The sequence below is a fragment of the Phocoena phocoena genome, chromosome 8 (genome assembly GCF_963924675.1).
Source record: "Phocoena phocoena chromosome 8, mPhoPho1.1, whole genome shotgun sequence".
NCBI lineage: Eukaryota > Metazoa > Chordata > Mammalia > Artiodactyla > Phocoenidae > Phocoena > Phocoena phocoena.
In genome coordinates this window covers 77,625,173-77,651,239 of record NC_089226.1, presented here as the reverse complement: position 1 = coordinate 77,651,239, position 26,067 = coordinate 77,625,173, and the positions used below count along the sequence as shown (strand labels likewise).

General features: G+C 36.3%; 1 protein-coding gene and 1 pseudogene across 2 annotated transcripts in view; one reads left to right on the top strand and one right to left on the bottom strand.

The window, feature by feature from the left end:
- The window catches only part of LUZP2 (leucine zipper protein 2), a 446,285-nt gene that overhangs the window by 118,031 nt on the left and 302,187 nt on the right, over window positions 1-26,067 (bottom strand). For both annotated transcript variants that reach the window (XM_065882614.1, XM_065882615.1), the window contains one exon: window positions 2,913-2,975. In XM_065882614.1, coding sequence (XP_065738686.1) covers window positions 2,913-2,975 — 63 coding nt within the window. The remainder of the gene's footprint in view (window positions 1-2,912; window positions 2,976-26,067) is intronic.
- LOC136127748 (small nucleolar RNA SNORA70) lies at window positions 17,508-17,631 on the top strand (annotated as a pseudogene).

Here is a 26,067-nt window from a genome sequence, read left to right as displayed (position 1 = left end):
GATGCAAGAGGGAAGAAGTATGGGGACATATGTATGTGTATAACTGATTCACTTTGTTATAAAGCAAAAACTAACACACCATTGTAAAGCAGTTATACTCCAATAAAGATGTTAAATAAATAAATAAATAAAGTAGCTGGCCATAGTACCTTATAAACTACAGGATCCTCATGGGATTATTATATCCTAGTAAACTGTACTGGTACAAAACTCCTCTTTGATATGTAAAGCCCTCTCATATGTTTAAAATATTGTACTTTTCCAAGACTACATGGAATGTTTATGAGTCTTCCAGTGAATAAACTGCAACTGTGATTCAGTTTCTTATTACATTCAAAATGTTTCCAACTATGCAAGGTAGTGGATTTTGCAAAGTGGGGGACTGTGTTATGATGGTGTTATAATTACTAAATCATCATCTAATGCTGGAACCATCACCAATTAGAGTATACTCTTGTAAGTGTTGTAAATGATACACCCCTGAGAGGTTCAAACATTAGAAACACAGTTTTTCACAGATATTCCTGTCAGGAGCCAACTACATTGGCCTATTAAATCAAGAAGTTGAAATAAATAAATAAGGAAATAGAGCAAATGAATAAATTATAATGAACATATTTCAATTTATTTTAACGTTATACATTACTGATCTACGAAAAGTCTAGGAATTCATAAATAAGAATGCAGAAATAATATGTCCTCTGAAAAATTGAGATGAGAAATATGAATCTTTTTGAATTAAGGGTCTAAAAAATATAGGTAGCTCCAGGTTGTTGTTGTTGTTTGTTTTTTCATTCTTCTGTTTGTTTATAAACACCACAGACACCTTCTCCTAGGAGACACTTCCTCCTAGGAGACACCTCTTTTTCCTGTACATGGGTGCTGTGGGGACCTGGGAACATGTCAACCATCTCAGAATACAGCTTCAATCCAGGTGGTTTCAAAACTCATATCCACTTGCTTACGCTCTTACAAGTAACATTCAGAAACTGCATGCTACATACGCAATATTTCTAGAAACCTAGCAAATATCAACAATATAAAGAGTTTATTTATATCCAAATAGAAAAATACAATGAAAAAACAACACTGCACAGGCTCATATCTATATGCCATTCAGTTTGATTATTCATTTATGGGGCATCAACATTTAGTTTCCATGTATTAAAAAGTTCTATTCATTTCATGTACAATATTATTGTAAAGACACTATAAATGGATTATTATATTGCATGTTGACTCTAACTCCAGCACTCATAATAATGACTTTTTTTTTTTTTTTTTTTTGCGGTACGTGGGCCTCTCACCGCCGTGGCCTCTCCCGTTGCGGAGCACAGGCTCCGGACGCGCAGGCTCAGCGGCCATGGCTCACGGGCCCAGCCGCTCCACGGCATGTGGGATCTTCCCGGACCGGGACACGAACCCATGTCCCCTACATCAGCAGGCGGACTCCCAACCACTGCGCCACCAGGGAAGCCCAATAATGACTTTTATATGTCCACCAAGCAAGTATCGTCACCTTCTTTAACAGAAACAAACAAATTCTGGATGAGCACATGGTCACCAGCCTAAATGGCCTTTTCCTGCCTCCCTACAACTTAGCTAGGCATGTGACCTAGTTCTGGCAAATAGAATACAATGAGATAGCTGCCATTACTTCCTAGATAAACTCCTAAAGAGCAATGCCTGTGAGTCACTGGGTAATCTTCCCTGTTCCTCCTGCTGGAAGGTGGTAATAACAGGAAAAGGCTGTTTTGTTTTGTTTTTTTTGCGGTACGCGGGCCTCTTACTGTTGTGGCTTCTCCCGTTGCGGAGCACAGGCTCCGGATGCGCAGGCTCAGCGGCCATGGCTCACGGGCCTAGCCGCTCCGCGGCATGCGGGATCTTCCCCGACCGGGGCACGAACACGTGTCCCCTGCATCGGCAGGCAGACTCTCAACCACTGCGCCACCAGGGAAGCCCAGGAAGAGGCTTTTTGAATGAGAGGCGGCTCCATATTTAGGAGATGGTAGAAGTAGTTCACCAGCACTGTACCTTGCTTCTAGTCTGCTATGGGAAAAGGGGTAAACTTGTGTTCTTGTTCTCACTAAACCTCTTTCCTTTCCCCTTCCTTCACAGGCATCAGGTGTTCATTGAGGTTTGAAGGCTAACACGCCTGTTCCTTATCATTCACAGGCTTTTCCACTAAAAAAAATTTGCATGACTAAACTTTTCTTTGTGTATGCTTCTTTGAGACTCCAGCTAATACATTGAATGCTGTCTCCTCTCCTTGAGGTATAAAGAATCACTTACTATGGCACTATTTCTACTATGTCTTTACTATTACTAAGAATTGCTGACTATGAGCTATATTTCTACAACATTAACTGAAGTACAGATTGATTTGGAAGATCAAGAGGACAAAAAATTGATTTTAATTAAACCTGGACTAAACAGAATGACTTTTTTCCCCCTAAGAAATGTATGAGATGATATTCTTGTCCAGCAAATAGAACCAATGACTCTACTTGTTTCTTAAGTTTTATGGTCAGTCCTAGATCCTCATTTTGACACTTGATTGTCACTGCAAAACTGTGTAGACATCACATAGAAGGTACCAAAAGTGAAAATTTCATGGCCTTCCAGGTGTTTGCTAGTAAGGAAATCCTGATAATCCAGTTAAGGAAGGAATCCAGAATATCATTTAGGAAAGTGACACTTAACTGGCTTAAAATTTTTCTTTTTCGTTTTGGAGATGAACTGTTAAAACATCCAAAAATACCTAGAAGTTTAAAATGTGTTTTTATTTTCTTATTCCAATGTTTGCATTTATGTTTTAGGGGAAAACTGTCACCAGATGTCTGGGTTTAACAAAAAAAATTGGCACTAATATTGTTTCTATTCATTTGAAACTATAAGAAGTGAAAACTTACCTCTTCTGCATGTATTCCACATAGCTTGTTTCCTGACAAGAGTTTGTGTTTCAAGCTTTTATTCTGAAGAAAGAAACATAGTTTTATTGCTAAGAAGTTATAAAATATTAAAAATTTCCTTAAATATGTCAGCAGCATTTCTCTATGTCTTGTTCACAGATAAGTCCTTCATGGTATGAGATGTAGTGGATTTGCAATAAATTGAGTTGAATCTGTAATGTAAAAGAATGTTTCCTTTATTTAATAAAAAATCTGACGTATTAGCATTAACACATTTATTAGAAAATATGGAACTTTCTTTGGTCTTACATTTAACTCTGTTTTATTATATTCATGTATGTTGTCTTATAAAATAATTTTAGTTTCAAATGTGTAATTGGTACTAGTTTCTTAAAGCACCCCTCTAAACAGCATTTATTTCTACCATCATCTGGATGTTGGTCACCTTGGAATCTAGTCTAATATAGTCACAGACACTCTAGGGTCTGAATTTCCTTTAAATGTTATGGGTTTAGAGTCCACTTATATTCCTGACACCTGTGCATTGCACTCAAAGTGCTTCTTGATGCTCAGAAACTATTTCTTCTTCCAGGCCTCAAAAGTGTACTCTATTTGCTGGACTTGACGTAGAAACATTCTTTCATAGAAAGAATGTTACTTTAGAAATGGAAGCAAAGTGTTAGCCATCTGAATCTAAACCCTTACAGTGAGTCAATTACATATCCCTCATTATACTCAGGCTTTTCTTTGTCCCATAACTGAGTACCTACTCTTCTTTTAGACAGGCAGGCTAAAGGAGAGCAGAAAACTTTGTAAAACCCACAGGATTTAGACTTTGTACTGTCTCTACAGGAGCGAACAATGTAATGGAAAGTACATCTCATATATAATGGCTCTAAAGAGAGTCAATTTGATGAACATCATAAGCAAATTGAATTAAATTTATGCAGCGTGAATGAATGAATACATCAAATTTAAGACTTCTTCTTCATCAGTACCTTTTTTTTTTTTTTTTTTTTTTTAGGTTCCGTATACATGCGTTAGCATACGGTATTTGTTTATCTCTTTCTGATTTACTGCACTGTTACTGATGAACCTAGTGGCAGGACAGGAGTAAAGACATAGACATAGATAATGGACTTGAGGACACAGAGGGGAGGGAGAAGCTGGGGCGAAGTGAGAGTAGAATCGACATATATACACTACCAAATGTAAAATAGCTAATGGGAAGCAGCAGCATGGCACAGGGAGATCAGCTCAGTGCTTTGCCATGACCTAGAGGGGTGGGATAGGGAGGGTGGGAGGGAGGCTCAAGAGGGAGGGGTTATGGGGACGTACATATGCATATGGCTGATTCACTTTGTTGTGTGCCAGAGGCTAGCGTAGTACTGTGAAGCAGTTATACTTCAATAAAGATATATTAAAAATAAATAAAATGTACAAAAAACAAAGACTTCTTCACACACAATTCTCACCTGATTATGAACACCATTTCCTATTTTATCTTCCTGTCATGCAGACAGTGGGTACAGCTGCCTCAGTTTGAAAGAATCCTTTGTCTAACTTTTCCTCCTTAGCTAAGAGTTGAAATTGTAAAAAACTTGCTTAGAATTTTAATACCTTGAAATGTTTTACACAAATGAGGAGTTATCTTGATTCACTTAGTAATGTTTTTTTTGCAAATATTTGTACTCATTATACAACAAAACACAAGATTAACGTTTTTAAAGAGTATTTAATGTACAGTATTCCTGTATTTAAAAGCTCATAAACTATAATAAAGAGATACATATTGATGTTCTAACTCTGCAGTGTTGCTCAGTCTGTAGGTTAAAAAAAATACCCTAAGTTTCCTTCTGTACATGTCTATTTATGATATTTTTGACATGTGTATTCTTAATATTTTTTCTATTAAAATTGTCTATTTTTCTTTTTTGATTTCTCTTATTGTTTTTGTACATAAGGGATATACCTTTACTATCTCTAGAGATCTGTTACTCACTTTGATTTTCATCATTTTTATGGCTATAGTTTTTTAGTGGAAAGATGGGTGAAATTCAAATAAGGTCTATAGTTTGTTTACTAATATTGTATTAATGTTAATTTTCTGGCTCAATAATTGTAGTATCACTGTATGATGTTACATTAGAGGTTTGGGGTAAAGGTACATGAGAACATTCTGTATTAATTTGCTACTCCAATGTTTGTAATGTCTTTTTGGATCTGACAGTTAAAGCACAAGCAAAAAAACTAGCAAGTGGGACTGCATCAAACTAAATAACTTCTGCATAGCAAAATAAACCATCAACAAGTAAAAAGAAAACCTACGAAATGGTAAAAAAAAAAAGTTGCAAACCATATATCTGATGATAAGGGGTTAATATCTAAAACATGTAAAGAACTCATATAACTCAATAGCAAAAAAAAATTAATAACCTAATTAAAAAATGGACAAAGGACCTGAATAGACATTTCTCCAAAGAAGATATAGAAAAGGTCAACAGGTACATGAAAAAATCCTCAACATCACTAGTCATTAGGGAAAAGCAGACTGAAACGATAAAATATCACTTCATGCCTGTTAGAATGGCCATCATCAAAAAGACAAGAGATAAATGCTGGCATGAATGCAGAGAAAAGGGAATCTTTGTGCACTTCTGGTGGAAATGTAAATTGCTACAGCCACTATGAAAACAGTACGGAGGATACTCAAAAAATTAAAAATAGAACTACCATAAGATCCAGCAATTCCACTTCTTGGAATATAACCAAAGAAAAAGAAAACATTAACTTGAAAAGATATCTGTACACTTCCCCGCCCCACCCCGTGTTCATAGCAGCAATATTAACAGTAGCCAAGACATGGAAACAACCTAAGTGTCCACTGATGGATGAATGAACAGAGACGCTGTGATATATATGTATGTAAAACAGCCATTAAAATGAGGAAATACTACCATTAGTGACAACATGGATGAAATCTGAAGGAAGATAAGTCAGATAGAGAAACTAAATAAAAAGTACCAAACTCACAGACTTATGATTACCAAGGTGAAGGGTACAAGGAGGGGTAATTGGAGGAAGGTGGTCAAGAGGTACAAATTTCCAGTTATAAGATAAATATGTTCTAGGGACGTAATGTCCAACATGATAACTATAGCTAACACTGATGTATGATATATAGAAAAATTGTTAAGAGAGAAAAGCCTAAGAGCTCTGATCACAAGGAAAATATTTTTCCTTCTTTCTTTCTTTGCTTTTTACTGTATCTGTATGAGAAGATGGATGGGCTAAACCTACCATGGTCATCATTTCACAATATATGTAAATCAAACCATCATGATATACGCCTTAAATTATACAGTGATGTATGTCAATTATTTCTCAACAAAACTGGGAGCAGTTATCTCAAAATAGAAAGTTAAAATAGCTAAAAAATAAAATTAAGATAAATAAATAAAATTGAGACAAGATTAGTGAAGTACATCTAATATGAGGCCTTATGTGTTAACACAATCCATCCATACATGAGTAAATTTATTAGAAATGATAATAAAGTTAATAACATATCTCAGAATTGGTGTATGTAATCTATACTACTTAAAATTTGCATCTTCATTTAAAGTTTTTTATTCCTTTTTTGTTTTTCCTTCTTTCTTCCTTCCTTTCTTTATTTTTCTTTCTTTTCCTTTTGTTCATTCTGTTCAATGCTGAAGTGATAGATAAAGCAGTGAATATTCCTCTTCAAATATGTGTGATAGACTTGGACAATGCAACTGGATTAGCACAAGGAAGACTGTCCTACATGGATATCCTGTGGCCACAACAAAAATGAGCAGTGATTATGTTGTATGTCCACAGTCTGCTGTGGCAGTTGATAATTCTGGGCAACTGTGTAAACAATATGTTTCCATTAAGATAAATGTCATTTCCAGAGCTTAAGAATTAGACTATTTCACTATTTTGAAATAAATCCAGAAATGAGGATAATTAACTATAATCACCCATAATGGGGCCAATTGTGGGATACAAGGAAGACTTATCAAGGCCCTTATTGAGATAATTCTTAGCTGGCATGTTTTTCAGAAACATGGATGGCACAGAACATTGGAGAGGGAATGCTGATTCTCAGACAATTCACTGATTTAACCTTTCTACTCAATGTTAGTGATCATATTCTTCTTTAATCCCAGAAAGAATTGACTTGTTATCATTTAGGCATTAAGATCATAGTCTTGGGCTTCCCTGGTGGTGCAGTTGTTGGGAGTCCGCCTGCCGATGCGGGGGACACAGGTTCGTGCCCTGGTCCGGGAAGATCCCACATGCCGCAGAGCGGCTGGGCCCGTGAGCCACGGACGCTGAGCCTGCGCGTCCGGAGCCTGTGCTCCGCAACGGGAGAGGCCACGGCAGTGAGAGGCCCACGTACCACAAAAAAAAAAAAAAAAAAAAAAGAAGAACATAGTTTTTACAGTTTAATCAGACTTGTATCATTTTATCTACCCTCTAAACAATGGATCTCATCCCTATCAAACTTCATGGTGCTTTTACAAGGTCTAAAATAACAATGTACACAAGTAATTATGCCTAAAATGCTAGGATCCAATAATGATTATGCCTCGCTTGAGGGGACATAAGAAAAAGTAGATTAAAAGAATTATAAAATGTTTAGATGTCTGTTTTTCTTGCCTGTCATACTTCTACTATCCCTTCTTCTAATAACTGTACCTTGCTTTTCCTTGTGAAAAATATTTTTCCATGCTAATTCCACGTGGCTTGTGTGACACTAACTTTACCCACTCTATCAAGGCAAAGGATGAAACTCAAGCTCAGCCAGTCAGAGGCTTGATCCAGAGTTGGTAAAGTTAACATAAAAGTTGCTGGTGAGACTCAAATATAAAACTCTCATTTTCAAGAATTATTGAGGAAAATGTGCTGAGGGTCATCACTATGTCAGAACTCACCTGAGACTGAATATAACATAGAAAAAGAACACACGAGTATAGAGAAATACTGAATTCTACTGATGTTCTTGGTCCTTCTCCCCTGTTTTACACTTGCCTGAAGCTAGTGTGTATACTCCTGGATTTTTCAGCTACATGCTTCTAGCACCAGCTGCTCTGTTCTCTTGACACCATACTTAAATCTTTTTTTCCACCTATCCCTACATAATCGTTAATTCTGTCACTGCCCTAAGATTCAGAGTAGCCACTCCCTCCAACAAAAAAAAAACAAACATCCAAGCTTATATCTAATGCTCATGCTTATCAGGATGTGGGCAGAGAATATATCCACCTATTTTGGCTTCTCTAAATAAAAGCAGACTCTGCTTACTACCCACTAAAGGAATGTCTCCCAGTTGGATTCTGTACAAATTTGGGGTGGCTTAAAACAAATGTCTCTACAGCCTTCTTAGGAACCCAGCTTCTTGGGAATCTGCCTAAAATGCCATTTAATATCTCCCCTTAACTATATGATAAAACTCAAACTCAAATCTGATAGTAACAAAATATTTTTAATGGTTAGATCTGCTAATCTAGCTTTGATTTTTGCCTGGGAACTTAAAACATCACATTTTCAGTATAGCTTACTTGGTAGCTCAAACCCAACAGACATTCTGGGTTACAAAACAGAAAGAGATACACATCTCTATAATCTTGCAATATGTAAATGTAAAAATTCCAAAATTACTAGGAGTTTCCATTTTACATTGTTCTTTCAAATGAAATTAGGTATTAATCAGGATTTTTGCTTGCAAATTATAGAAAGCAATAATGGCTAGCTAAGTCAAGCAAAGCATGAATTTATTGTGAAGATTTCATGTAGGATAAAGAGAACACTTGGGGAATAAGGTTCAGAAAATAGGCAAGAACCAAGTAGGAGGAGGTATCCATAATTATAAGACAGGAATAGAGTTACTGTGACAGTTGAATGAGAGGCTGTAAATCAGTGTACTTAATTACAAGGTGGGTTGATGAGGTCTCAATGAATTTTCATGGTAAAAGTCAAAATCTGGGGACACTTAGGATTGTCAAATATAATAAATAATGTAAATGTTTGTCACATTATTTTCTGGACTTAAATAAAATATATGACTGCTGCCATGCAGCTGAAAACATGTGTTAATGTCTCCAAAGTGCAAGTAAGTATAAACCAAAAGTAAAAACACCTGCAAGTGGTATTCAAAATAAAACCAGAGATTTCTGCGTCTCACTGCAGGAAGCATCTCCTATTTTAAAACTTCCTAAAACTGTGCATAAACCACTATATATGAATGCTTCAGAGCCACATTTGTTTCAATTTAAATGTGTTTTTAAAATGCCTGAAAAATGGACATGTCCTTTCAAATATGGTTGCAACTGGAAAACTTATAACCCATATAAAGAAAGCAATAGAGTTTAGGGGTAAGATGTGACTTAAATACTTTGCTTCTAAAATATTGGCAGATGTTATAATATTTCATAAATTCCCTAACAGTCTCTTTCTGAGAACATCTCAGGAAATGGATGGGTTACTGGACTGAGATCTAAACAATGAATGCGTATTTCATCAGTTCTTGGGATGCACAATTTTTTCTCTTTTTAATGTTTCTAAAATCAGGACGTGATCTACAACATTATGCACTTTTCATTTAGTATTTATGGTTCCCTCTACCCCAAGAAGTTGTTAAGTCACAAACCACTTTAACGATTGATGACTCCTTAAAATTTAAAGATTTCTGTTTTAAAATAAGGGGTGAAGAGATCAATAAAGGGGAGAAACAGCTGCATAGGAACTAGGAAAAATAAGAAATTTGTATAAGGTCTTTTTATTTATTCTAAGCCACACAGAAGGAAAAAGCAGAATTTCAAAATGGATAAAGATAAAATTGTCTATAAAATAGTTTCAAGTCGATAATGGAGAAAAAGGCCAAAGGGAATCAGCCACCTATATATATTAAAATAAAAATACAGAGCTTTAGGCCTTTGGTCAAAAAAAAACCCTTAGATATTCTCTTTTAAATTATAGTAAAATATAATGTAGGTAGCAAGAAAGATACTTCGTTGAAAACCAAATATTTACACTACTTTTTAAAAATCATTCCTTTGTTTAAATATAATGTTATGATTTAAAATCTATATGTGGACTCGTTTCTACTTTAATTAAGATTTACATTTTTACAGAAAGATTTAGAATTGAGTAGACATGAGTGATAGGATCATCCTATAAACACTTAAAACCACCCTACAGCCATGCAATTATCCAAGTGATGGCAGATACCCCAGATGAGTGTTGGCCTTGCCAACTTGAATTCTAAATTTGCTGCAGGTGTAACAAAAGTTTTACAAGTGCTCAAAGATTTCCTCATTGAGGTTATCTCAGGAACAGGTTGAGATACTGAACTTGGCTCTAATTCATTAGAAAATTTAAGAGTGATTCATGAGAGTTTTATTCTTAGCACAAAACTAGCTCTAATATCTAGTGTAAGTCCTTTAAGCCCTAGACACTCAGTGTCAACATGTGTGAAATAATGAAGAATATCTCAGATTTCTTGCAGCTTCAGGACTATTGAGAGGGGACATGAGGGACGTGAGATGATGATTTTTTCTGAAGTCAGTTAAAATATAGTTATAATACATTCCAATTTACTAAGTATAGTAATTATTCTCTGTGCCAGTCAGCACAGAGAATATCCCATACCTACAAGATCACTTTTCAAATAGTATGGATATAATATGGCACAGTGGCTGGGCTCTTAGGACAGAACAACTGTATTTAAATCCCACTTTTTCATAAGCTCTGTGATTTTTGATGCATCTCGTAACCTCTGGTGCCTCTGTTTTTCCACTCATAAAATGAGGTAACTATCATGACAAATGGGGTGGTTGTATTAAGTGAGACGATATAAACAAAACATTTATAACATGACTGTCACATGGTAAGTGCTCAATAAATATTAGCTCTTATTTCAATAAAATTCAGTTTGTCTTGCAAAAACAGAGAATACTCTTTTTGATGATTATGACAGCATTCCAAGAAGATTCAGAGTTTTGCCATCTCAATTTTTATATATACTATTATTTTAGAAGATGACAGATAAGATTCTAGCTCTTGAGTCCTCTAATTTCTCATACAGATAAAAGTTTATTATGGAAGTCACTGCTCTCAGTAGTATTTCTCTTTATGTCTGATTTGGTCTTCCTTTAAAATAGACAATTCTCTTGGAAATAGAACCTGCTTCTGCTGTCATTAAAACCCCCTTCCCTTATCAGAGAGCTCTCATTCTAACGGGTTAAAATTTTTGCTAAATATATGAAATGCTATTCATTCCAGAAATAACTTCATGAAAGAAAGCATTAATATTCTTTTTCTGTTTTTAATAAATTTATTTAATTTTGGCTGCATTGGGTCTTCGTTGCTGCACGCAGGCTTTCTCTAGTTGTGGCGAGCGGGGCTACTCTTTGCTGTGGTGCACAGGCTTCTCATTATGGTGGCTTCTCCTGCTGCGGAGCACAGCCTCTAGGCATGGGCTTCAGTAGGTGTGGCATGCGGGCTAAGAATTTGTGGCTCACGGGCTCTAGAGTGCAGGCTCAGTAGTTGTGGCGCACTGGCTCTGCGGCACGTGGGATCTTCCCGGACCAGGGCTTGAACCCATGTCCCCTGCATTGGCTGGTGGATTCTTAACCACTGCTCCACCAGGGAAACCCAGCATTAATATTCTTGTCAAGTTATACAAACTTTTTATGTACTAGTAATGGAGCTAAAACAATCCCTCTCTTCAAGGAGTTCACAATCCATGAAGGAGTCTGACAGTGGCACTCAAAGTCTCTAGAGAGGCACCTACTCAGGGAATGATATTGAACTATCTTTAGAAGTGCAAAGGAGCAGCCAAATAATAAGAAATGGCAAAAGAGAGAGAATAGTATGTGTGCTAGACCACAGGATGCTCAAAAGAGTTGAGAGATAAGATGGGAGAGGAGCTTTGGGGTTAGTCAAACAGGGCCCCGTATGCCATTGAAGCCATGGCACTGAATGTTTAGCATGAAAGTCACATGATCAGATTTATTCTTTAGAAAAATAAAGTAGGAAGAATTTGGGATTTCAAATTCAGTAACATCTAAAGATTGTCACCATATAGGTTTACTTAGCAGTTAAGTTTTAGGCAATATTTTGTACAGAGAATTAAAAACTCATACAACTCAGTAACAAAAGAAAAAATCTGATTAAAAATGAGTGAGTTCTGATATGGTTAACTAATCTATGACAAAGGAAGCAAGAACATACAATGGAGAAAAGACAGTCTCTTCAATAAGTGGTGCTGGGAAAACTGGACAGCTACAAGTAAAAGAATGAGATTAGAACACTCCCTAACACCATACACAAAAATAAACTCAAAATGAATTAAAGACCTAAATGTAAGGCTGGACACTATAAAACTCTTAGAGGAAAACATAGCCAGAATACTCTTTGACGTAAATCACAGCAAGATCTTTTTTAACCCACCTCCTACAGTAATGATAATAAAAACAAAAATAAACAAATGGGACTTAAAAGCTTTTGCACAGCAAAGGAAAGCATAAACCATAAACAAGACAAAAAGACAACCCTCAGAATGGCAAAAAATATTTGCAAATGAAGCAACTGACAAAGGATTAATCTCTAAAACTTACAAGCAGCTCATGTAGCTCAATATTAAAAAAACAACCCAATCCAAAAATGGGCAGAAGACCTAAATAGACATTTCTCCAAAGAAGATATACAGATGGCCAACAAACACATGAAAGAATGCTCAACATCACTAATCATTAGAGAAATGCAAATCAAAACTACAATGAGATATCATCTCACACCGGTCAGAATGGCCATCATCAAAAAATCTAGAAACAATAAATGCTGGAGAGGGTGTGGAGAAAAGGGAACCCTCTTGCACTGTTGGTGGGAATGTAAATTGATACAGTCACTATGGAGAACAGTATGGAGGTTCCTTAAAAACTACAAATAGAACTACCATATGACCCAGCAATCCCACTACTGGGCATATACCCTGGGAAAACCATAATTCAAAACGAGTCATGTACCAAAATGTTCATTGCAGCTCTATTTACAATAGCCAGCACATGGAACAACCTAAATGTCCATCAATTGAGGAATGGATAAAGAAGATGTGGTACATATATACAATGGAATGTTACTCAGCCATAAAAAGGAATGAAACTGGGTCATTTGTAGAGACATGGATGGACCCAGATAGTGTTATACAAAGTGAAGTAAGTCAGAAAGAGAAAAACAAATATTGTATATTAATGCATGTATGTGGAATCTGAAAAAATTGGTATAGATGATCTTATTTATAAAGCAGAAATAGAGATACAGATGTAGAAAACAAATGTATGGATACCAAGGGGGAAAGGAGGGGGTAGAATGAATTGGGAGATTGGGATTGACATATATCCACTATTGATACTATGTATAAAATAACTAGTGAGAACGTACTGTATAGCACAGGGAACTCTATTCAGTGCTCTGTGGTGACGTAAATGAGAAGCAAATCCCCAAAAGAGGGGAGATATATATATATATATATATATATATATATATATATATATATATGTATAGCTGATTCACTTTGCTGTACAGTATAAACTAACACAACATTGTAAAGCAACTACATTCCAATAAAAATCTTTAAAAAAGAATTAAGAAAAAAAGAATGGGGAACTGAATAGACATTTTTCCAAAGAAACATAAATGGCCAACAGGTACATGAAAAGGTGCTCAACATTACTAATTATCAGAGAAATGCAAAACAAAACCACAAACCACAATGAGATATCATTTCACACCTGTTAGAATGGCCATTATCAAAAAGATAAGAGATAGCAAGTGTTTTTGAGGATGTGGAGAAAAGGGAATACTAGTGCACTAAAGATGGGAATGGAAATTAGTGCAGCCACTATGGAAAACAGTATGGAGTTTAAACAGAATTACCCTACGATCTAGCAATCCCATTTCTGGTATATATCCAAAGGAAATGAAAACAGGACATAGAGAAGATACTCCCAGGTTTACTGCAGCATTATTTACAATAGCCAAGATATGGAAACAACCTAAGTGTCTGTCAATGGATGAATGGATAAAGAAGGTATCATATTGAGTATAGATCTAGATGCTGCGTTGGCCAAAAGTTTCATTTGGGTTTTTTCCATTAGACCTTACAGAAAAAACCAAACGAACTTTCTGGCCAACCCATATATACACACATAAATTTTGGAATATTATTCATTCATGAGAAAGAAGGAAATCCTGCCTTTTGCAACAACATAGATGGACCTTGAAGGCATTATGCTAAGTAAGATAAGTTAGATAGAGTAAGACAAATACTGCATAATATCTCATATGTGGAATCTAGAAAAGCTAAACTTGTAGGAAAAGAGAGTAGAATAGTGATTACCAGGAACTGGACAGTTGGGAAAATGGAGATATTGGTCAAAAGATACAAACTTCTAGTTAGAAGATGAATAAGTTCTGGGGATCTAATGCACAATATTGTGGTCTATAGTTAATGATACTGTATTATATAATTGAAAGTTGCTAAGAGAGTAGATCTTAAATGTTCTCACCACAAAAAAAAGAAATGGTAATTATGTGAGGTGATGGGGGTGTTAGCTAATGCTATGGTAGTAATTATACTGCAATATATAAATGCATCAAGTCAACATGCTGTACACCTTAAACTTAGACAATGTTACAATTATTACTCAATAAAACTGGAAAAAAATCACTGAGTGTTGAGTGTGTGTATTTAAACTAGCATTTGTTAAATGCTTATTTTGTGCCAGGTATTGTACAATGTGCTTTACATATATTATTTCATTGAATCTTTGCAGCAGCCCTACAGGCAAAACATTCTTAATCATTTCCATGTTAGAAATGACCAACCTGAGGCTTAATGACGTTATTTAACCTGCCCATGTTCAAGCAGCTACTAAGTGGTAGAGCTGGGATTTGTCCAGGTTTAACTTCTACCAGAACCCATGATCTTCTGGTAGAAGTTTTTACTAATTCTCTGCTTGTGGAAAAACAAACAAACAAGCAAAAAACAATAAAGACAAGTCCTGGATTTCTACTGAATAATGCATGGGCAATAACCAAAATGTACATAAACATGGAATTAGTCTTTGAGTTTTTAATTCCAGACACATGCACTTTCACCAGCCAGTAAAACCCCTCCAGGCAATAAAATAAATTATGGTTTATAAACTAGCTTTGCCCCTAGAGCAGTAACAAGGCAAGGTAAATTTGTTGTGAAATCATTAGGAAAGATCAGCTAATTCACTTGTAATTACTCCTGAGAATATTCCCTTCCTGATTTGCCCAGTTAAGACTTGAACACCTGCCACCCTCTCTTTGCAATTCTGGGAATTCCCAGCCCAAAAAAGCCAGTTCATCCTAGGAATCCACCTGAGAGACTTATAGCAATTGAGTAAAACTCTGTTTTTGGAGTTTTACAAAAAGTTATTTTACCATTTCCTCAGCCCCGGGATTTAAAAAAAAAGTGTTGGAATGTATTTCCACATTCAAATACAAGTAGTACAACTGCATAAGACATATCAACACTAAGACATTTAAAGCTAATGTCATTAACTTTAAAAATTGTTTTGTTCCATCTTTGCTAATCAGTCACCATTGCATTTGTAATGACTAAAGGTCATCAAATCTTACTTACAAGAATAAATTCGGACCCAGTTTATTATTTATGATTTAATTGAAGCTTGCCAAATATTGACTGTTGTGAGCAATTCCTTTTAAAGTTAGTACTAACAAAGATCTGATGTTATAGTTCAAGCCAGACAATAAAGTTTAACTGTTAAAATTTCAAAGGAAGATAATTTATTTAATACTTGGGGTTTCTGTTTTCCTCCCAGGATTACTGGAAAATTCCTGTGAGGTGTGGCAGGAAGAATAGGATTACCATTTGCTTTTACGCTCCAAGCTGACATAAATTAGTCCTGTTGATGGTTTTACACATTGAAGTGATAGGGGCATTGACAGAATAATTCTTTTGTTTTAGTATTACCATAAATCTGACTCCACTAATAAGGGATGTGTCTTATTAAAGTGAAAAAGAGACCAAGTTTTTTTCATATATTTTAGCCTGAATTTGGTATACAGTTCAATATGTATATATATCCATAAGCAATATTTGCACTTTTTAAAAATGTATGATCTCACTGCTGCTAAATTCATGGGGCAATTCCTGTTTTTTGTCTTTTTTTTTTATTATCAGGATCTAGAGAGTGTCATACAGAGTGAGGTAAGTTAGAAAGAGTAAAACAAATATCATATATTAACGTATATATGTGGAATCTAGAAAAACGGTACAAGCAGAAATTTCTGAGACACAGACATAGAGAACAAATGCATGAATACCAAGGGGGAAAGGGGTGGGGTGGGAGTAAATGGGAGATTGGGATTGACACATATACGCTATTGATACTATGTATAAAATAGACAACTGATGGGAACATACTGTATAGCACAGGGAACTCTACTTAATGCACTGTGGTGTCCTAAACGGGAGGAAAATCCAAAAGGGAGGGGTTATACGTATAGGTACGGCTGATTCATTTTGCTGTGCAGTAGAAGCTAACACAACATTGTAAAGCTACTATACTCCAATAGAAAATAATTTTTAAAAGAAAGGATTTGACACGTTCCCCCTCCTTGAAATATTCTTTTTTCAACTTGTCTTATGGAACGCCTCATTCTTTGTTTTGTGTTCTTTCTTTCTTTTTAAGATTCTCAATGGTCTTTTGTCAATCTCCAACACTTCTCACACATCTCAACTCTGGAGTAACTCATGGCTGAGTACTAGGACATTTTCTTTCTTTATCCTCACTACCTCATTGATTTCATCCATGATCATGGTTTTAAATACAATCTCTCCTCAAATCAAATGGCTAACTCATCCATCATATGTAGTCATCTCAAATTTGAGGTATCCAAAATTAGTGTCATCTTTCCCCCAAGCCTTCTTCAAGTAGTCTTCTCTCTCTCAGTTAAGGATGGTACCAACTTTCTGATTTTTCCTGCTAAAAATCTTGGAGCATTCTTGACTCTTCCCATTTTGTCACTACATAAGTTACTCAACACATATAATTGGCTTCATGATAAGATACACATACAGAATTAAATATTGCATCTGCTTCATTCTCTCCAGTCTCTTTTTCAAGAACTCCTGTTAGAGACATATTACAGACTCTCAATCTTTTATCCATGTCACTTATACACAGACACACAAACACACACACACACACACACACGCACAAACATACCTTTTTATTTGTGTGAAATTCTAATTCCTCAAATTATGCTATGAGTTACTATTTCTCTTTTCAAACTTGTCCAGACAAGAGTATTTGTTTCTAAAATAGTTTTATTTTTATTTAAAATTATTCCAATGTTTATAAGCATAGTTTTTTCAAGGTTAATAACTTTAAATTTTATACCCACCCCCTCCTTTATTTTCTTTTAACATTTTTACAAAGAATTGATATTTTTCATATTCTTGCATTTATCGTTTAAATTTACCTGAAACGCTTATTTTAGCATTTTTATCTGCACAGCCAATTAAGGCAATTGTACTTTTTTCCCCATAGAGGCCCGGGTGCAAAGGCTACAAATAGTAGTGTATGTAGCCTGTTGCTTATACAGGTTGCCCTAAGGGACAATGGAAATAGCTCTTTCCAGTGGACATCCATATGTGACCTCATGCTGTTCCCAATCTAGGCTGTAGACAGGTATGCAGGATGCCTTTGGAAGCCACCAGGGCACAGTGGCTAGGATTCACATTGACTAAGACATCACGTCCATCCACACCAACGTGCATAACGAGAACAATGTGACTGAGGCTCTACGCAGGGCTAACTTCAAGTCCCCTGGCTGCCATAAATTCTACATCATCAAGAAGCAGGGCTTTACCAGTTTAATGTGAATGCATTTGAAGAGATGGTGTCTGAAAAGTGGCTCTTCCAGGAAGGACCTCGAGTCACACATATCCCCAGCTGTGACCCCTTGGACAAATGGCAAGCTCTGCACTAGTAAGGGCTTTGACACTGCCCCCTCCTCACTCACAGCCACCAATAAATCCTCTTCATGTAAAATAAAATGAAATAAAATTGTCAGATTCTTCTATAAAGTTATCTACACTGAATTCTATTTGTTAATTTCTTTTACTGTCTTTCTTAGCACTAGGGTTTTTATGTATTTTGGAATTCGGTATGCAGATTCATTTTGTGATGGAGTATTTATTTATTTATGTTTTAATTTTCTTGATTTCTGCTCATCAGTACTTGACTAGTAGTTGTCCAGTTGGCTCTACCTGCTCTTCAGGTTCTCTAATATTTATAATACTAAAAGAAAGTATGCTTTGAACTCATGATCTTGTGGCTTAGATCAAACATGTTAAGGGTGTTCACAGAAGGACCGTTCACAGAGGGACAGCTCCCCTACTTATGATTATCAAAACTATTTAGAGTGCAGGTGAATGAGTATTTTGCTCTTGGAGGAAACATCTGTGTTCAGAGTGCACTCTGAATGCTGTGGACAAGGCAGCTGCTCACATGATGCTGCTGAAGGATTTCATGTCAAATTTACTTCTCTCCATCTCAGTTTTGGCCTCTAGTGGTGTCGGAAATTTCACCACTAAAGTCAGAACCTTGGTTTTGATTTTATTAATTTAATCATTCATCTATTTATTCTTTAAATATTAAATAAGTGCTCCTGTAACCCATGTATGGTAGGTAAAAAAAGGCATTAATATATGTATCGATGTTCTACGTCACATATCGTTAGGGAATTGCAAATTAAAACAGCAGTGAAATTCCACCGCATATCTATTAGAATGGCAAAAATTCAAAACACTGAGTACACCAAATGCTGCCAAGGATTTGGAACAGCAGGAACTCTCATTCACTGTTGTTAGAATATAAAATGATACAATGACTTTGGGAGACAGTTGGCAGTTTCTTATAAAACTATATATATTCTCTAACATATGATCCAGCAATTGTGCTTCTCAATGTTTACCCAAAGGAGTTAAAAACTTAGGTTCACATAAAACCTTCGCAAGGATGCTTATAGCAGCTTTATTCATAATTTCCAAAACTTGGAAGCAATCGAGATATTTTTCAGTAGATGAAAGAATAAATAAACTGTGGTATATCCAGACAATGGAATATTATTCTGCACTAAAAAGAAATGAGCTGTCAAACCATGAAAAGACATGGAGTAAACTTAAATGAACATTATATGTCAATCTGAAAAGTATATATTCTATAATATTCCAACAATATGACATTCTGAAAAGGTAAAATTATGGAGACAGTGAAAAGATTTTTATTTGCTAAGGGTTTGAGGGAGGGAGGGATGAATAGGCAGAACACAGAAAATTTTTAGGGGAGTGAAATTATTCTCTATGAGACTGCAGGGATAGATTATGTAATTATACATTTGTCAAGACCCATAGAATATACAACACCATGAGTAAACCCTAATGTAAGCTTTGAACTTTGGGCGACAATGAGGTTTCAACGTGGGTTCATTGATTATAACAAATGTGCCACTCTTGTGTGGGATGCTGATAGTGGAGGAGGCCTCAGGTGTATGGAGATATAGAGTATACATGGGTATCTGTACTTTCCGCTCAATTTTGCTGTGAAACTGAAACTACTATAAAATATAAAATCTATGAAAATGAGGAAACAAATCTGTTCAACTTTATTAAAAACAAAACAATATCTGACCTCACAATCAACAAAGCAATAGACAAATAATCGGTATATTCACCACTTAAACCAAGTATATTGGATCTTCCATATAAAATATATATTCCTTGAGGAATATCAGCATGATTGTGTAACTGGATGGTTATTAATAAAAATATTTTTAAAACTTTATAATAAAACTACCTTACTATTCATAAAGTGGTCTTATACCATAGAGAGCTCTTTGAAAGTTCCTAAAGTAGCAGATTAATAGTTAAGAACTTAAGACCTATTGAAATAATGGACAGTATAACAGAGATGACAAATTAAACTATAAATATCATTTTTGTTGTTTATTAAAATAATGAATAAGCACACTAAAGAAAATATTAATAGTTTTTCAAATTGAGATATTTTTACAAATGTACAATTTTTTTTTTTTGCCGTACGCGGGCCTCTCACTGTTGTGGCCTCTCCCGTTGCGGAGCACAGGCTCCGGGCTCGCAGGCTCAGCAGCCACGGCTCACGGGCCCAGCCGCTCCGCGGCATGTGGGATCTTCCCGGACCGGGGCACGAACCCATGTCCTCTGCATCGGCAGGCGGACTCTCAACCACTGCGCCACCAGGGAAGGCCCCCAAATGTACAATTTTAAGCAAGTAAAATTTTACAATCGATTGTATTTATCTTCTCTGGTCGTTATGCACATACCAACAGCCCCCCTACACATTACTCACTCATCCTGCCCACCTTATAGACGCAGAGAGATAGTCAGATCTAGCTTCATCTCTGTTCCATTGTACGAACCTATCTTGATAAGACATCTGTTCCACCTCTATTTTTTTTGCAAGTAGCCAGTCATTCCTTTTTATTATTGCTAAATATCTTTACCAAGAATAACTTTTATTTCCCTTAAACTAGAACTAAAAATCTTTCAGCTGAATGAAAATATAGTTGAACTTTAAATGCATTAACTCATTAAGTATTGATGTATCATTCATAAGGTAAGTTATGAATATTCCAAATAATAAAACCCATGTAACAGTGAATAAGGACACATAGAATAAGTGAATCTCTTAACTCACAGGGCAAATAAAAAACAAAGCCAAGATTCAAACTCAGGTTTTGACCTCCATCAGATCCCCTGTCTCCATGGCCCGGGTTCATAAAAGCCTTAACCCTGCCTCTGACCCCAAAATGCAGCTATGAACATAGCGTGAGGAATTCTCTCCTGTGAAGCAATTACTGTCATGCTATACAGAGCACTTTCCACAACGCACACACGTTTGAAAGAACGTACTGCTGCCTGGAGGGTTGCCAAGGTAAAGGAGAAGAAAGAAGGAAAAAAAAAAAATCCCAAAGTAGCTAAGAAATGTCCAGTGCTAGGCAAAGCCTGAGTTACAATAACAAAAGAGATGCAGTCTTCACCATCTAGGATTTTACAGTCTAACCCCTATGTGGGTAGAGAATGAGGGGAACCTTACGACCTTGAAAGATATCATCACCTACTTGCTTACCTACCAAACCTTACTAGGGACTTCCTATAAGCCAGTGGGTCTCAAAATATGTTTTCACTGGCAGCAGCATCACCTGGATACTTACTGGGCCCAAACTGACCCAAACTCACAGAATCAGAAACAGAAACTCTGAGAGTGGGGCTTGGCTATCTGCAGGTTAACAAGCACTTCAGGTGATTCTGCTGCTCACGCAAGTTTGAGAAGCACTGCTGAAAGCAAATGTAATAACTCACCCCCGATTTATACAGACACAATCTAGTGGGCATTCCATTTCTGGGTTTGTGCTCACAGCTAAATCTCTCTCGTTCACATCATGTAGACATATTTTAAGTTGACTACTCCCATTCTTTCACCTTCACCACCCCACCTTGAATGATTTAAATAATACAGATCATCTGAGTGACACATGGCTACCTTCAAATGCTACCCTAGCATTGTTACTAAGCAGCCTGTTCAAATATGGTAAAAGCACACACATAAATCTTTCTGGCTGCAGTACTGTGATGGGGTTATTTTTCACGATGATGGGAATATGATTCAAATAGCCTTTAACATAAACCTTGCACTGTATACTCTCCATGAATAGTAAACCAGCCAGCCAAATAACCTTTCTAGTGTCCACTTTCGCAGACATTCCCTTTGTATTTTGTAAGGGTCTTGGACCTCAACATGGCCCCTGCTTGACTTGCAGTTATGTTTTCCAGCAAACTCATCAGGGGTCTGATGTCAAATGTAAACTGGGCTAGTGTTTTCCACTCAAGGTGTTTTGGCTTGGAGTTCACTCAAGTCTCACTTAAAGCTTAGAGTTGAAGGTAGTGTTTTTTCTATCTCAGTTACTCTACTAACCATAGTATAGTATCCTTATCATAGAGTCGATGACTTATAGTCACAAATAATGATTTATAAATTACTCAGTAGTAATAAAAATCAATATAAGACTGTGCATTTAGAAAGTCATAGGCATTTTATTATGCAATTTGCACACATATTTTTATCTTGTGGTTCTTCTAATAGCCTTAGGAGGTGCTAGAATATTCATTTTGCAAGTTAGATAACTAAGACTGTGCATTTCACACTGTGATATTGCATTGTCCTAATCCCGCGTGCTTATTTGATGCATTTATTAGAACAAACTGGGTTTAGCTCTGTGTGATAGAGACTCATAATAGCAGAATCTTAAACAAGATAGAAGTTTCTTTTCTCTGTCCTTCTGACGCATAAGTCAAAGCCATGTGATTCTATCCCTTGAAGGTGTTATGGGCTAGACTCCTCTCCCTTGATGTGTTGCCACTTCTCTGATGGTGCCCTTGACTGTTTGGTCCATGATGTCTTCACCTCTATATTTACATTTTACCATCAAAGGAGGGGGAAAAAAGAGAAGAGTAAACTCATTTCCTTTATGGATACAACCTGGAAGCTATCATATATCTCCTTTGTTTATAGAACAGTGGCCAGAACATGGGGCTGGGACATGGCCCAGACAGTTGAAAAGGAGGTTAGAAAATGTTTATTCTGGGTGTCAATTTGCTCAGATTAAAGTAGAGTATCTTTTTAGAACAGAGAAAACAGCTTTGGGGAAGAACTATCAATATTTACCACATTTAATCACCCTCTCTCACCTTAATTTAGAACCTGGATCTTAACTCTTAAAATAGGAAGTGAAACTGGTAAATAATAAATCTTTAGTACTAAAGTTAATCAGCAGAACACATGAGAAGCACTTTTTTCAGCTGAAAACATTAGTCCACCTACTGCCTCACGCTCTATGAGTCTGCAAAAATCAATTAATTATGCATTTTTCTCCTAAGCCACTTATTATCCATCTGGTGAGAAAGCATCATAGGTGAAGGGTTTAGTCAATATTCCTCACATTAGGGTCAAGTCACCTTCAGAACCACATAGGGTATTTAATAATAAATCAATCCTGGTTCCTGCCTAAACTGGGTGAATCAGAATCTCTGGTAATGTGGCCCAGGAACCTACATTTTAGCATTACTCCCAGGAGAGTCTTATGCACACTAAACTTTAAAACCACTGCAGAGCGAGAGGAAGAAATAGATAGATTTAAAAAATATTTTTATTGGTGTATAGTTGGTTTACAATATTGTATTAGTTTCAGATGTACAGCAAAGTGAATCTGTTATACATATTCATATATCCACTCTTTTTCGGATTCTTTTTCCATATAGGCCATTACAGAGTATTGAGTAGAGTTCCCTGTGCTAAACAGTAGGTCCTTGTTAGTAGAAATAGATAAATCTAAATTCTTTTCTGGCTCTCTCTTATGACCTCCTATTACTGTCCTTCTGCAGTATCTGCGGGTTGGTCTTCCTATGCTTATTAATTCCTGGCAGGTGTTAGAGCTCAAACATTATGGCAGGAAATTATATAGACTCACTAAAAACAGTCAGACCTTCACAGTTATTAACTTATACAAGCTTCTTAATGATGTGAGGTAGCTAGCAAAATGCAGTATTACTATTCAACAGACAAGTCAACTAAACTGACATTCAGAGAGGTCAAGAGATTTGCACAATGACACACAGAGGTGGATGGAGATCTTTTTATGACTGTAGGTTCTTGCTATTCTGCACCTTTTTACAGCTATCTCCCGAGTAATAAGAAGGTTGAGGGCATAGCCTCAAGCGTAACTACCAGTTGGCTTCAGCTTTGCCACACTGGACCCATGAAGATGTTCATCTTGACACCTCTTTCCTCAGTGCCTGTACTTTATCCCAACCAGAAGTCCTAAGTAGCAATTTTTAATGTTGAAAATAATATCTAAGGTCTAATGGCTTTCCTGAGGGAAGATGGAATAAAGTAATACTGAATGCCTGCCCCAGGCACTAATCTAGGTTCTTCACATAATACAGATATAACAGCTCGCACTCTGAAGACCAAGGTTTTTGTCACGCTACCATTCTGACTTATCTCATGCAGGGCTTATAGTAGAAAAATAATCAATGAGCCTGCATTTACCTTTATTTTTAAAAATTATATTCAACACTGTAAAAAATATTCACTACTTAAGGAAGTTATGAATAGATGTAGAATTTCAAAATCACTAAATGCCACTTCACTTTCAAAATTTGGAAAGACCTACAGCTTGTACAAATCTTGTGCCCACATTTGATTCTTCTTGTAGTATGCCTGCTGTGCTCCGTGCTTTTAGACCAGCACTGGGGTTTTAAAGCATTAGAGTCTGTGAATAAACTGTCATCACATCTGTTTTAATTGCATTTCCATCTGCTCATGCAGTGTGCACCTGTGCTTGGCTGATTAGACTAGAACAAGGGAAAAGAGTCTTCTAATATGGTTTGCCTTAGAGTCGAAACCAAGATTTTTCACTTTTTATTTGATGGAGTGTCGGAGAGGAAAAAAGAACATGGAATGGAATTCACAAGGCATGTGTTTTAGTCCTGGGTCTCCCGTTTATAAGCTGTCACTGTGGACATATCTGTACTGTGACATTTCTGAACCTCTGTTTCTCCATCTGCAATTATGTCTGCCTTGTCACTATGTTAGTGTGAGAATAAAAGGAAATAATAAAGGTACAAGTGCTTTGTAAATATAAAAAATGCAATTTTGCATATGCCATATATTCATATGTCATCGAGACTGAAACATAAACTAAAACAAGGTGTAAGATTCTTCTCAAATACAGAGTTTGCTGGTTAATTAAAAAAATCCATATGTTCTTCTACTTCTTCCTAATGCTGAAATTACTCTCCATTTTCGTGAGTACAAAATGGGAGATCAGAGCAGGAAGAGAGGAGTGTTGAAATGTAATTAACATTTTAAATATGCCTTTTAATCCTCCAAAATGTTTTAATATCCTTAAATAGTTTAATAGGTGCGCTACTGAGCTGCTGCAGCCAGGGCAGGGAACAAAGTGCTTAGATTAGGGAATACAGCTGAGACTGAAGCAAATAGAGCAAGCAAATACAGTGTGAAATCATTCCAGATGGAAATAAGTACCCATAATTAGTACCAAACATTGTGCAAGGCACGTTAGAGGGAACAAACCTCCTTCAGAATGCTACTGAATCAGACTAGCACTGGTATATAAGGTGAATTTTCAGTGATTTTAAGTAAAGACTGAGAAAAGTCTGCAAACAATAATGCTCAGAGATAAGAAATCAATAGCCCAGTTCAGAGTGATGTGGGGAAAAACAGTGTCTGGACACATGAAAGGGAATCAGAACATCTTTGATATTTATTATAACAAGGAGGAAGAAGGTAGAAGAGGGGGAAGAGGGGACAGGAAGGGGGGAGGAAGTGGAAGGGGAAGATAAGCAGGAAGAGGAGGAAACCGTAGAACACCAGAATCAGATGTAACTAATGGAAGTCCAGGTTTCCATCACTTCCTTAGCAAGGTAGGATAAGGAATGAAGAGACAGTTGTACAAGTATCCGTGCATCATTACAGTTTGGGAAAATTACTTCCTAAAGTAATTACACATTACAAAGTTCACCCAAAATGTGGGTCAGTCATTCTCAAACAAACGTTTACATTGACTTCATAAAGTTCTGAATTAGTCTTTCCAGACACTATTAAACAATTCTTAATGTGGGTTCTATAGAATACTGGCCCTATGGAATAATAACTGTGATAATATCACTAACAATTCTATGATGAAATAAATTTGAGAAATATTTCTCTTTACTGAAGGACAGCCCAGAATCTGATTTAAAGAGAGTCTGGTGAGTCTTCAGGGGCAGTGTAGAGGTCATGATACTTGAGTGGAACTCAGGCCTTTCTGGTAATTAAATTCAAGAGTGATGTGTCCAGAGGGCACAAATTCAGGTTGACAGCACAACTTACAGAATGGGTGCTTCCTGGAACAAAGTATACATGACAACTGGTTGATGGTAGCAGACTGATGAGAGAGATGACTA